Consider the following 14149-nt stretch of genomic DNA (forward strand, 5'->3'; position numbering starts at 1 on the left):
GCCATGGCTCATTTGGCTAATCCTCCACCTGCGGCGCCGGCATCCCATATGGGCACCGGGTTCTAGTCCCAGTTTCTCCTCTTCCAGTCCAGCTCTCTGCTGTGGCCCGGGAGGGCAGTGGAGGATGGCCCAGGTGCTTGGGCCCCTGCACCCTTATGGGAGACTGGGCGGGGGGGGGGGGCACCTGGCTTCTGCCTCCGGATTGGCGCGGTACCAGCTGTAGCAGCCATTTGGGGAGTGAACCAACGGAGGGAGGATCTTTCTCTCTGTCTCTCTCTCTCACTGTCTATAACTCTACCTGTCAAATAAAAAAAAAATTAAAAAAAGAAAAAGACTGTAGGAATGGAGCTGCACAGGCCTGGGGAGAGGAGTGACTCAAGCCCAGGGCCAGGGAGGCTGCAGCAGTGGGCAGCTAGGCCCCCACTGGTCTGGGCCCAGCATAGTGCCTGGCACACAGAAGGCACTGAATAAACCACTGCTGGGGACATGCGGCCGTGGGGCGACTCAGCCAGTGAGAAAGAATCCCCAGAAAACACAGCTGGCTTGGCTTTGCACTTGCTGAGAACAGACAAAGAAAGATGAGAGCTGAGGGTCACAGGAAGGGGAGAGCAAGAGGAAAGGGCTTGGGCAGGGAGAGGTTTAAGAAGACCTTGATGATCCGGGCCTGAGCCGGCGGCAGAGGGTGGGCCTGCTGCTGCTGCTGGGACACCAGGAGCCCAGGGGAGGTGGTTCTAGGGGTGCACGAGCAGAAGTGCCTGCTGCTCACAGGGGCAATGGCCTGGGTGGGTTTGCACTAAACTGCCCTCCCTCCCCGTTCCTCCAGTGTTTGTTCATTAACAGATAGTTCCTCAGTCATGTTGGACACAGCTGGAGGGAGGGAAGTCAGCAGAAACTTCCTGGAAGCGTGACCCTGGAGTTTGGGCTTAATGGATGAAGAGGAGCTGCCCAGGTTTAAAAAAAAAAAAAGGCAGCAAACTGAGGTAGAAAGGAGAGCAAGGGCAGGGCACTGAGATGCAAAAGAGTGCAGCCCACAGCCAGGTGCCCCAGCCCCTGGCACTGCTCTGTGAAAGGCCGCGTGTGCTGCGAGGCAAACAGGACACCTGCTGCTGGAGTCTCTGGTGGCCCAGGTGGGAGGGGCTGGAAACCATGTCCCCGTGAAGGACAGCTAAAGGCAACAGCCACAGGTCACGTGGTTACGGCCCTAGGCTCCTAGGCTTGGCTCCCAGGCCAGCTCTGCTGCTACAGCTCACAGCATGACTTGAAGAAAGTCACTTGGTCATTCAAAGCCTGGCAATGATGAGGCTTCACGGATTCAAAGAAGTTTTCCTTGGCATAGTGCCTGGCGCAAAGGCAGCACCCGGTGGTCTACAGTTACTGTTGCCGCAGCGAGCCAGATACTGAGGGGCTGCATGGCGGGAGTCAGCATGGAACACAGGCCCGGATTACTCTGAATCTCTCTGCAGAATCAGGCCCTGTGGCAGGAAATTCTAAGGAGGCAGGAATCAACTCCAGGTTCAGTGAAGTCCCGAGTTGGGGGGCATCAGTCGCTATTGAAACGGACACCAGCAGCGGTGTGAACTCTATCAGGAGAACTCCTCACAGGAGCTGGACAGCTCCCCTGCAGAGACAGCATCTGCTGGAGGGGTCCATGAAAGGGGTGGATGGAGTGAAAGAAAAGCACCTATAGAGCAGTCACTGTGGGGAGCACTAGGCCAGGGGAAGCCGAACAGGTTTCTCTGCTGCTAGATTTCCCAGAGCTGTCACCTGCTAGAAAGTGGGCGAAAGCAGGCGAGTGACCTGGGAAGGCGTGCAGGGGAGGAGAGAGTGTGTCCGCCGGAAGCTAAGAGTGCCGTTTAGCTCTCACTTTGCTCCTATCAGCTACCCTCGTGGGAAGTCTACTGGCTGTGGTCATGGTTTGGATCGTGTCCCCCAGAAAGGCATGTTGAAGGAGCCCCTGGTTCCAGTGAATGTGACTTTAATAAGGTCTTTGCAGATGTAATCAAGCTACAATAAGTGATTAAGGTGGCCCTAACCCAATGACTGGTGTCCTTACAGGAAAGGGAGAATTGGGGTCCAGAGACAGACACACACAGAGAGAAGATGGCCATGCAACGAAGGAGGCAGAGATTGTACTGACTATCCGCAAGCCACAGAACAGACACCACCCCAGAAGCAGCAAGAAGGATCCTCCCTGGGCCTCCAGAGAGAGCGCAGCCTGCTGACACTTTGATTTGGGACTTGGGGTCTGGGATAATACACTTCTGTTGTTTTAGGTCACCCAGTTGTGGTGCTGTGTTATGGCAACCACGGATTCTTGATAACTCTACCCTAGATCATGGACCTCTTTTCTCAAAGAGCATCTTATGGATGCGAGGACACACAATTTGGGGCACTCATCAGATTCCCAGCCTTTGATTCATACCCATACAGGCACTGTTCACAGTGTTCACTGTTCACTCCTCTCAAAGTTGAGGATAACGATAACCTCCATGAGGCTTCAACCCCTCAGCAAGATGCACAGGAAGTGCTGAGCCCAGAACTCCACTGGGGGAGGATTATAGCCCCAGAGTCCTCCCTGCGAGCCTTCACCCCTTGGTTGATGGGCTGTAATCACTCCCAAGGCTTCCTGCGATTTCTGGGAACCACTTGGCACGTGGCTGGTGGTCAGAACTGCTTCTGCGCATCCTTTGCTCAAGGCAGTGTGGTCCCTGATGGCCGCCCTTACCTGTGCTGTGAGCTGGATGGGTTGGGACAAGGTGAGCTGTGGGGTCCCAGGGGGCTGGCTGGCAGGCTGTGGTGGTGGCAGGTCGCCTCCCCCAGAGGAAGCTGGGGGCTGTGAGGTCGAGGAGGAGGCGGAAGAAGCAGAGGAGGAGGAGGTGGAGGAGGCGGCGGCGGCGGCAGCGGCGTTAGCGGCAGCGGCGGCATTGGACTGCTGCACGGCGGCGGCCAGGAGCTGGGCCTGGGCTTGCTGTAGGAGCAGCTGCTGCTGAGCTGGCATCAGTGCCGTGAGCTGTGGGGCGGACAGGCAGCAGGGAGGCAGAGGAGGGAGTCAGGGGAGCAGAGAAGGCAGAGAGGGGTTAGTGCCTGAGCTAAGCAGGTTAGGGGGACAAGTCTTCCCGGAGGACAGAGGAAGGCAAGATGCAGGCATGAGAGCATGGCCATGGCCTTGGTGGGTCACCTCAGTCACTACTCCTGCAACAGATGGGAAGGGGGTGGTTGGTGCTTCCTATCCCCAGCCTTCCCCGAGTACTTACCCCAGCTAGCTGGCTGCCTGTCAACATGAGTTGGGCCTGGGGCAGATGAGGCTGAGCCGGTTGAGGGGGCGGGGGTGCTGCTGGGGCTGAGTCACCACTGGGGTCTTCAGCCTTGATCTGGGGGGGAGAGAGGCAGGGTCCGGGACCCCAGAATGTTAAGTGGAGGCCAGAGAGAATGCCCACCTGTGAACCAAAGAGAGGGCACATGTGTGGCAATGGCAGCCTCAAGCTGGCACAGGAGTGAACTGGAGGACAGAGTTGAGACTGTGGCTCATGGCCCTGTACTGATTGGCCAGTGGCCTCGGACCACTCCTCTGGTCTCAATGTCCTCATCAACCACATCACCCTCATCCAAACTCCCAGAAGAGACCACATCTGGAGAGCACCTTTCCCCTTCTGGGAGTCAGTTTCCCCATCTGCACAATGCAGAATATGCACTGGGCACCAGAGAGGGCAAATGCAGAAGTCTGGGCCCCACACTCCTCTGTGTCAGCCCAAAGTGCACTTCTCATCTGCCTAACAGCGTCACACTTTGCTGGAGGGGCCAGTGCTGTGGCACAGTGGGTAAAGCTGCTGCTTGCAGTGCTGGCATCCCATAAGGGCACGAGTTTGAAACCCAGCTGCCCCGCATCTGATCCAGCTCCCTGCTAATGCACCTGGGAAAGCAGTAGAAGATGGCCCAAGTGCCTGGGCCCCTGCACCCAGGTGGGAGACCTCGAAGAAGCTCCTGGCTCCTGGCTTCAGGCTGGCCCAGCTCCATATGTTGCAGTCATTTGGGGAGTTAACCAGCCAATAGAAGCCCCTTTTTCCCTCTGTCTCTGTTTCTCTCTGTAACTCTGCTTTTCAAATAAAATAAATTTTTTTTTAAAAGAAAAGTAAACAACACTGGCAGGATGACAGAGCAAAGCACTGTGCCTGTCCTCTGCTGTGGACAGGCCCGACGTGCCCCAAGGGCCATCAGGTGCCAGCCTCCACCCCTGAGGTCAGCAAGCCCCTCCTTGCCTCTCACGTGTCACACAGAGGACAGGCCAGCACAAGGCCATCCTCCAGCAGGAGCCAGACCGCAGCGGTTGCTGACTGAAAGGTTGGCGGATAGTCACTCAGGACAGGGATAAAGCAGGGCTTGATGAAACACACACTCTCAGGCCCAGAGCAGACATTAGGGACCATCCTTTAGCCCAACATCCCAGTGCCATGGTGTAAAAAGAGGGCCAGAGGAGAAAGCAACTTGTTCAAGGTGACACAGTGGGTTGCTGGGGTGAGAGGGTGATGGTGTTTGGAAGGCACACAGAAACGAACACAGACAGAGGCCCAGGAAAGGCCCAATGACAGTAAGTGGTATATACCAAAGTGTGGGACAGGAATGTCAGGAAGTTTCAGGGCTCCAGGGCTTAGCAAGCAGGAAAGGACACTGCGTTAGAAGTCAGGGCGGGGGCCTCCCTGCCAGGGGCACCGAAGCCTCTGGAAGGCTGGTCCTGTCTGCTTCTCCATGTGCTGCTGGGGACACAGGTGTGCTCCGCTGGTGACAACCCAGTCACACACTGAGGAGCTACGCATTTGGAAGTGTGCCACAGTCTAATGTGAAGTTTCCAAAAATTAACATGAGCTGCCAAGGTGACGACACTGTTCCTTTTCCGGTGCTTTCTCACTCTTTCTGGTTGTCTTAAGAAAGTCTCCGTGTGGGGCTAGGATGTCTTAACATCTCCCCAGCTCCGGCTCCGCTCCCCTCTCAGCCAATGGAGAGAAGGCCCTAGATGTAGACCTTTAGTACATGAGAGACTCGGGGTAGATTTTGATAATCCTCATATTTATTTCCATGGCAAGTGACTCTGGTTTTCCATTCATGAAATTTCCATTTAAAAACCATGTGTTTAAGCTGTTGAGAAAGTGAGGCAGTTCATGAGCTGATCATTGTTGAAACTGAGTGACGGGCCCCTGAGGGGTTTGTTTTCCTTACACCCTTCTGTCTGTTTTTATATCTGCTTCACATTTTCCATAATAAAGTGTTTTTGAAGATTGAGCCAATTAACAAAATTATTATATAAATAAATGCACGCGGTAGAATGTGGATTTGTGTGTGACCCTGATGAGGGCACTGAATCACTGCATGTGGGGGAGACTGACAGAAGACACGGAGAAAGGTGGAGAGAATGGGGGGGCGGTGTATGGGGGCCGGGCCTGGAGAAGGAACAAAGGCAGCTGCTGGAGAGAGACTGCAGAGACCTGATTCAGCACAGGAGGGCAGGGTGGGGGTGGGGGCCGAGGGGCACACACTGACTGTGGCAAGGGCCACACCTGAGATCAGAGGGCTGGCAAGGCCACGGGCCCCATTCCAAGTGCTCAGTACAGAAGAAGAGAAGGGGCACGCCAAAGGGGGAAGGCAGCTCAGAGGCTAACCAGTCTGTCACTCCACCAGAAAACAAGAAACTGAGAAGCCCAAGAGGGGAAGTGACTTTGCCATGGTCACCGAGCAAGCCTGGGGCAGGGGTTGAGCAGTTCTGGCCTCCCACTCCCTCCAAAGCCCACTTTGGTCAGGCCCAGGAGTCCTGCTCATGTTCCCTCTGCCCCCACCCTCAGTGCCTGACCTGCCTGCTGCCCCCAGCCAGGCCGGCAGCAGGGACTTAGGCCCAAGAAAACCCCGGGGAAGCCCGGCTGTGCCTAACAGCACCATCTGGATGTGGATTCTGCAGCCTGGCCCCTGCCAGCCTCCAGCCCTCTTCCTGCATCCCCACCTCGTCCTCTTGGGTCAGCCAGCCCCCACCTTGGCTGGCCCCAGGGTGTGTGTTGGGGGACAGGGGGTGGTGCTCTGTCAGGGAAGTCGGGATGGGGGTGGGGCCCTCAGCTTCCTGTTGTTCATCACCCTGGGGCTCTGGGGGGGATTTCCCTGGCCACCCCCACCCCCTAGGGAAGGGGAAGGAGCCTGGGTGAGTCACAGGCCTGGGGCGGGAACCCAGGGTAAAAAGGGGTGGAGGAGTTCGATGCTCTCTAGGCCCTGGCCCCATGACAGGTGCATGAAGACCCCCTTCCCTGGAGGATCCCGCAGCTGCTTACCTTGGTGCTCGGGCCAGTTGGGGACACGGAGAATGGGGAGGTCTTATTCTGGGGGTTCTACGAAGAGAAAGTTGGGGCAGGGGCATAGAAACAGTGTGATGAAACAGCTGTGACCCCACCCCTCCTGACTGCACACAGAGCCCCTCTGTCTCCCCCTTTGCCCCCCTGCCCCTCCCACTGCCCACTCCCTCCTGACCTGGTGGTTAGTGTCTGGTCCATTTCTTTCAGTGTCTGCAAAGAGAGGGAAAGGATGTGTTGTCACCCACCACCTCCACCACACCTGTCCCTTCTGTCATCTTCTTTTCTGTCCCACTTCCCCTCCCCCGTGACCCCTGTTCCCCGTCCTCCCCACCCACCTGTGTGCTCTGGTGGGGAGTCCAGACCTTGCTTCTCGGCCTCCAGGGGCTTAGACATTCTTATTTCTGAGGACAGAGGAGGGACAGAAGTGGGTGATGAAGTGGAAGACAGGAAGGTTCTCGGGCCCTTCCTTTGCCACCCTGCATGGCTTTCCCCAACCCCCTCCCCCCCAAACTGGAAAGTGCCCCTTTCTGAGAGTCAGACCCTCTATCCTGGGCTCTGCCCGCCTGCAGCAGGACAAGGAGGAGTCCTCAGGCCCAAGAGATCTTGCCTTAACCTTTAGCCCCTCCAGAAAGTGATATAGCAGGTGTCACACACTGTGGACCCTGGGGCAAGCAGGAGGCAGACAGTGGCCACGAAGGCATCAGCAGCCCAGGGGAGGTCGGTGAAGTTCCAAAGGGGCAAGTGTGACCTTGGGCCTGTTTCACGGGTGGCCGCCCAGGTTCCCCGTCCTGCCCCACCAGGTTTCGGGTGAGACATGTTTTCCACTCTTTGAGTGGGGCTTGGGGGATGTGATGTGGCTGCACCGTCCCCAGAGGAGGGAGCTGTCAAATCTCCGTGTGATTCTGCCACCCTCTGGTCCCTTCCTGGCTGACCACTTTCCTGTCCACACCACGCTCCCCCCGGCCTTCCTTCATGCATGCCGTGCACAGGCCTGCCAACCCTGCCGGAATCCTGCAATCCCAGCTCCACACAGCTCTGCTCTGACAGTGTCCTCAAATCTAACCCTAGACCTTACCCACAACTTCAGCCTTGACGCTCAGCTGTACCCTCAAATCCACCTCCAAATACAGCCCCACTGTACAGTGCCCCAGACCCAGGGAATGAAAGGAGGTGGCTGAGGAAGGGGGCAAGCAGCAAGCTGGGCACCAGGGACACGAAGCAATGCAGACAGAGCCCTGTCCCCAGGTGCTCACCAGTGTCAGGCACAGAGCTCCATCAGTTTCAGAGCTCACAGCAGCAGGTGTCTTAGCCCATTCTACAGAGGAAGAAACCAAGGCTCTGAGAAGAGCTGTCACCTCCCCATGAGCACAGTGAGACAGTAAAGGTGCCCTGATTGGACTCCAGGGTTCTTGCTTCTGTTCAGGATGACTCTGTTCTAATGGACCCCACTCCTGACTTCCCCCAACCTCGTCTCTAAATGCACTTCCTGTCACCAACCCCAACTTTTCCTGGTGCTGGACCCCAGCATAAATCTGTTCGCAGTCTCTTTACTCACCCAGAGTCCCAGGTTGGGCCTCGATGGTCCAAGTCCTTCATTTGACCTTGGTGTCCTCACACCTTCCTTATATGACCTTGACTCTGATCCTAAACACTACCCTACCACTCACTCCACCTGATCCCTACCCCATCTCCGGAGCACTCTGAACCCAAGATATTTAAAGATGGGGAGAACTCAGCAACAGAAAGAACAGCAACAATAAAAAGTCTAGGAATTCTACAACTGGAGATTTGAATTAAATTCAAAAGCCAGGTCACCTGCTGCTGGTGGGAGTGTAAGTTGGTACCCACGCTATGCTGGAAAGCTGAGGCGATTCCCTCTCTGACCCATGCCCACTCTTGGGCACGTCCAAGAGAACAAGTGTCCTGCACGATGCTCCTGTGGCCTTTCCATAATGGCCCAAACTGGAAGCCTTGCAAGGGCTCATTAACAGGGGAGCAGACAGACAAAGCATCCTATGTCCATCAAGAGACGTTCCACTCCACTCCACAGCAGTGAAAAAGAAGCACCTTGCTTTGTGCACACAGCTGAGCTGCACACATGGGGGCTGAGTCAAAGACACCAAGCCCAAGATGGCTCCGATGCCACTCACATGAAGTTCAGAGTTAGGCAAGCTGACATCCAGGGCCAGATCGGTGGGTGCCTTCAGGGGGCTGCAAGCAGCCTGCAGGAGCAGAAAGGATCTGCTTGGTGGTTATGAGGGTCTGTGCATACACGTGAGGCTTCACCATGCTGCACACTTAAATGTGAGCACTATTCACATATATGCCACATTTTAACACAAAAGAAAAAACAAAAGCTTAAAGTGGTGGTGGGGGGCAGCACATAGTCCTATTGAGGTATAGGGTGGAGATGGTGGGGGTGGGGAGAGGTGGCCAGGGCACATGGGGAGGAGAGTGTTTCCAGGCACTGGGGAGGAGGCACTGAATGGTCATGTCAGTGAAAGACACAGTAAGAGCGGGAATCCTGCCTGCTCTTCACTCTTACTCACCCAGTCCTTAGCCCTATTCCAGGCAACTACTCAGCCTGAGCAGGTCCTAAGTCCCGCCCCTCCTAGCATCCCTGAAGCAGCAGCCCCAGCCTCCTCCTGGGCCCCTCCAGCAGTGTCCAAATTGGCCGGGGCAATCCATCCTCCACCCACCTCCCTGGCTCGAAACCTGGCTCCCCATCTCCTCAGCCTGGCCTCAGGATGTGGTCACCACCCTCTGCATCTCCTGTCACTCAGGAGTTTTGCCCTTCAATTGCTCCTGGCACTTCCCTCTACCAGGGCATTCTGCTTGACGGGGAGTCCAGAGCTTGCAGGTTCTCAGCTCCCTGCTGAGTTGGCAAATGCCCTTCAAGTCCACTGAGCCGGGCAGCCCCTGACCTATCTCCCCCAGCAGAGTCGACTCTTGTCCTGGGCCTCTGCTGTGGGCTGCCGTGTCCCCGTAGTTCACACACTGAATCCTAGCCGCTAGCACCTCAGAATGTGACTGTGCTTAGAGACAGGCTCTTGAAGGAGGGAATGAAGGTAAAATGAGGTCGCTAGTGCGGGCCTGAATCCAGTCAGACTGGTGTCCTAAGAAGAAGAGGAGGCAGGGACCCGGACAGGAACGGAGGGAAGACCGTGAGACGAACAGGGAGAAGACAGCATCTGCCAGCCAAGGAGAGGGACCTCAAAGAACCCAGGCCTGCTGACGTCTTTGTCAGACTCCGGCCTCCAGAGTTGGGGAAAACACATTTCCGTCGTCTCAGCCCCAGTTGCTGGTGCTTCTCCAGCAAAGGAGCACAGCCTCCCACAGCCCCCGCCTCCGTGGTCCCAGCTCCGAGCTGCGGCCGCCTGCGCCCAGGTTCTTTCCGACCCAGACCAGGGGCCAGGCCCGGTCTGACTCACAGCTGTGTCCCCAGCAGCCCAGAGGAGCGGGCTCTCGGTGTCTGCGCAGTGTCCTCACCTGTCCCTGCGCCACCCTGCTCTCTCCCTGCCATTGACCAGACATCTCGCCAGGCCTTGGGCCGGGCCCTCTGCCTGGAACGCCGGGGCCCACTCTGCCCGCCGGGCGGCCTCCGACTTCCCCTTCCGGATCCAGCACAGGCTCCATGAAGCTACCCGGGCCCCGACCCCCAGTCGGAGGTCTCCCCCTGGGCCCCCCGCCCCAGCACCCCGTCAGACTGGGGCTCCTCCAGGGGTCCCAGCACAGCGCGGCAGAGGTCGAGTGGGTCAGTGGCGGACAGCGGCCCCCGGCCCTGACCTCCCTCGTCCAGGCCTTACCTCTGCTCTTCTCCCCGGGGCACCCTTTTCCTCTCTACTGGCAAACTCCTGCTGCTCTTCCAGGTGCAGCTCATTGGCCACCACCTCCGTGAAGTCCTCCCTGACTTCCTGGGTGGTCAGTGTCCCTCTCCTCTAGACTGCTCCATTGCAGCCTGACCACCCTGGCCAGGGACTCCTCCCCACCCCGACTCCGGGCTCCTTCACTGCGCAGGTCTGTGTCTTTGGATAAATAAATGCGTACAAGCAACCTTGGGCTGACCAGGACCCAATCCTGTTGATCTCTGCCATCACCTGACCCTTCGGCACTCAGCCCCCACCCCAAGCAACCCTCACTCAACTCTTCAAGGCACAGTTTCCTCTGTGGGGACGGCCAGAGGAGAGATAAGTAGTTTGAGGGAGAGGGGTTTAGTCTAGTGGTCAAGACACCTGCACCCCACATTGGAGAGCTTGGGTCCGGTTCCCGTCTTTGGCTTCTGATTCCAGCTTCCTGCTAATGTGTGCTTTGGGAGGCATCAGTGATGGCTCTAGTACTTGGGTTCCTGCTATGTGCATGGGAGCCTTGGGTTGAGTTCCAGCTCTTAGCCCAGCCCCAGTTCAGTCCTTGCTTTGCAGGTATTTGGGAAGTGAACCAATAGATAGATAGATAGATAGATCTCTCTCTCTCTCTCTCTCTCTATTAAATAAAAAAATTATTTTAGAAAAAAATTTTAAAAATAATTTTAAGGGAAACATTTTCATGATTCTATTTCCCTTGTTTGCACAGAGCCCCAGCACTGCCTGCCTGGGGCCTGGGGCCATGGTTAGGTTAAGCACTGCCTTGCCTAGGCTCTGTTCTCCTGTCAGGGCCCAAGGGCCCAATGCAGGGAAACGGCCAAGCCATTCCCACCAAGGACAAATCCCACGGACTAAAGGCCAAATGACGCCATAACTGGGACCTGGCGGGCACTGGCTACCATGGACTTAGAGGGGCCAGCAGAAGCTGTGCTCAGCCCTGACCCAGGCATGGGTGCCTGCCACCTCTGATGCTACAGAAACACTGGTGCCATTCTGACCCCCACACCCTCAGATTTCTACGGCACAGGATGCGCCTGGGCCCCTACAGGTGATTCCAATGGGCTCCAGTGCCCTGGTACCCCCTCACTCCCACAGAGAAGTTGGCTGGTTATCCACTGTCACGCAAGGCAAAGTGTGGGGCTCTTTAAAGGGGCAGCAGGGAAAGCAGCCCATCACCTCGCCAGGCCCCTGGGAGTCCCGCTGTCCCTTGAATCCCACCATCCCAAGCTCACACTGGCTGGCCCGACAGCCCCACATAGGGACTCTGGGTCTCCTCCATCCCCCACCCCTCCCTGCCTGGACTTTCACTTCTCCTCTGCATTTCCCCCAGCCAGTTTTAGCAGACTTAGGCCAGCTTCTCGTTAGCACTTACCGAAAACGGGGCTAAATATAGAGGGCCCAAGGACTGCCCCGCACCCCTCCTGGCCCCACTTGGTCTGTCCCCTGGGTCCCCTGCCTCCACAGCCCGTCTCAATCAAGGCTATGGCCTGGGAGCCCCTGTGGGCAGGTTTGGTGCTGCCGGGAACCTCTGTGGGCCCAGCTGGCCCAGCCCCCGGCCTCCCCAGGAGCGGTACCTCACACCCACCAACCCCACAGCTGTCCCTGGCTGGCCCCAAGGGAGTGAGCACTTCTGAGCTGTCAGGAGGGAGGGATGGAGAGACCGGCAGTAGACACAACACAGAGGTGGCCCTACAGCTGTGCTGACAACAGGCAAGAGCTGCCACGCAGCACTCATGGCATAGCCACAGGCAGGTAGAGCCCCAGCCAGCACACATAGGACACAGGTGTGGGCAGATCCCAGACAGGAATGTACACAGGTGTGCAGGTAAAGACACACGCTCAGACATGACACCACAGGCAGTCATGCAAAATACACACCCAGACGTGTATACATACATGCACTTACACACACACTGAGTCACGCACAGCCACCCGATGTGCACACACTCAACATGCAGAGCCATGCGCAGGCACAGACGTGCATATAGGTACCCTGGTATACCCAGACGTGCACAGTCACACAGTCCCCTCACCCTGGGAGATGGCCAGCACAGACCCTCATGCCCAGTTCACAGGTACGGAGTTTGAGACCACAGAAGGGTAACGGATGTGCCCAAGGCCACGTAAAGTATCAACTCATGCCCAGCATGGAAAAACCTAGGCTCATCCTTGTAGGCTGGGCTGCTCTGAGAGAAACCCAAGAAAAGGGTCTAATACTTGTTCCCAGTTGGGGACAAGTCCATGGTCGAGCAGACGGCATAGCAAACAGACAGCCTCAGTCTGTGGGTCTCCCTTGCATGGGCACACACACACACTCATGCATTTGCACACACACAGGCCATCCTACCAATGCTGCTCCTTGGCACACACACACTCATGCATTTGCACACACACAGGCCATCCTACCAACGCTGCTCCTTGGCACACACACACTCATGCATTTGCACACACACAGGCTGTCCTACCGATGCTGTTCCTTCCATCTCAATTCCCCCTCACCCCCTGCGCTTGCTCACATCCACTAATCCTCCATATCGCAGCCTAGACACCCCTTCCTCCAGGAAGCCCTCTCTGATACCACACCAGCTGAATTAGACATGTCTTCTACACTCCCATAAGCCCCGTGCCTCCCCATCCCTGCCCTGACCCCTCTGTACAGTCCCTGGTCACAGGCCCATCTTTGCCATCTTTGCCACTGAACTAGAAGCCCCAGAAGGGCAGACCTGAAGCTGCCTCTGTCAGTTGTATTTTCAACACCCAGCTCAGAACTGCTCAACAAATACATGTCGACAAAGGACCGTGGGGACACTGCACTCACGGGCGTACACAGGACAGCACACTCCGAGCCAGGACTTATACCCAAAGGCACCCAAGACTGCGACACAGGCCCACAGTCACACACCCAGAGCCACAGATGGGCCCTCATGAGATCCTGAGTGCATGCCTCATCCCAGGCACTGTGCCGGGGTGGCGCACACACGACCTTGCCTCATATTGCCATCACACTGCCCAGTGAGCACTCCTGCTGCACAAAGATTCACACATCACTCTAACGTGCCCACAGACACATCTCATCTTGCGCAGCATCTGGCGCGCAGGGGTCACCCCGTCAGCTGAGTACTGGTGGAGGAGGCGTTTAATAAGCACACCAACGAACATACACCATTGTGGGCAGCAAGAAGTGTTATGAAGAAAAGACGAAGCAGGGTGAGGGGGCTGAGAGCGACAGGTTAGTGCCAGCTGAGACAGGGAGGACAGGGAAGCCCTACCTGAGGAGGTGACATCTGAAGCAAATGAAGAGAAAGCAAACAAGGCGATCACCGCCAAGGCTACCTCCACAACACACACAGCAGCCCCTACGCTGGCTCATACACAAGCACACAACAGACACACTCAGAAATACCACAAGTACGCAGCCCACACACAGATACACACTCACAGGGGCATGGCAGTCCCCAAGGCCAGAAAGCTGGCCTTCCCAGCCCTCTGCAGCCCCCCAACCACCTCCCATATTGCTCACCCCACTGGTTCTCTGCACAAGAGCCTGCTACCAACACCTGGCTCCATCCCTGCCCCCCTCAGACCTCCAGAACAGGGCCATAGAGATGGGGAGAAGAGGCTGGGAGTTCCGGTGCCTGAAGGGGAAGGGGAAGGCGAACAGGAGCTGGGGAGGAGACCCAGCATGGGAAGGGGCGGAGTGGCTGCAGCGCAGGACAGGGGAGGCCAAGGAGAGGGGCAGGGCGGACAGCCGAGGCAGCTCAGCAAAGCAAGCCCAAATGAGCTACCTGTGCTCCCCAGCGGTGCAAGGCACCAACCCCCTTACCTGGAGCCCCCATGCTGGAGTGAACCATGTTGCCCGCCCCGCCAGGGCTGGGGGAACAACTGTGTCATCTCCCCGCCCTCTCTGGGGGCTGAGCCCTCCCTGCCGGAAGTCACCCAGGGAGGAAACCACAGGGCTGGTCC

General features: G+C 57.0%; 1 protein-coding gene across 13 annotated transcripts in view; it reads right to left on the reverse strand.

Moving 5' to 3' along the window:
* The window catches only part of POU2F2 (POU class 2 homeobox 2), a 37065-nt gene extending 22916 nt beyond the window's left edge, over positions 1–14149 (reverse strand). For 2 of the 13 annotated variants that reach the window (XM_089318761.1, XM_089318762.1), the window contains exons 1-5: positions 14010–14131; positions 6662–6727; positions 6502–6536; positions 6306–6362; positions 3255–3371 (exon numbers count right to left, since the gene is read on the reverse strand). In XM_089318761.1, the coding sequence (XP_089174887.1) occupies positions 3255–3371; positions 6306–6362; positions 6502–6536; positions 6662–6727; positions 14010–14037 (303 nt within the window). In that variant the 5' untranslated portion in view covers positions 14038–14131. Of the gene's footprint in view, positions 1–2725; positions 3011–3254; positions 3438–6305; positions 6363–6501; positions 6537–6661; positions 6728–14009 lie in introns of all 13 variants that reach the window. The other 11 variants (XR_016224516.1, XM_051836498.3, XM_051836483.3 and 8 more) reach the window with 11 other exon arrangements.

This window comes from Oryctolagus cuniculus, chromosome 18 (genome assembly GCF_051225735.1).
Source record: "Oryctolagus cuniculus isolate XC-2025 breed Fujian yellow rabbit chromosome 18, ASM5122573v1, whole genome shotgun sequence".
Taxonomy (NCBI): domain Eukaryota; kingdom Metazoa; phylum Chordata; class Mammalia; order Lagomorpha; family Leporidae; genus Oryctolagus; species Oryctolagus cuniculus.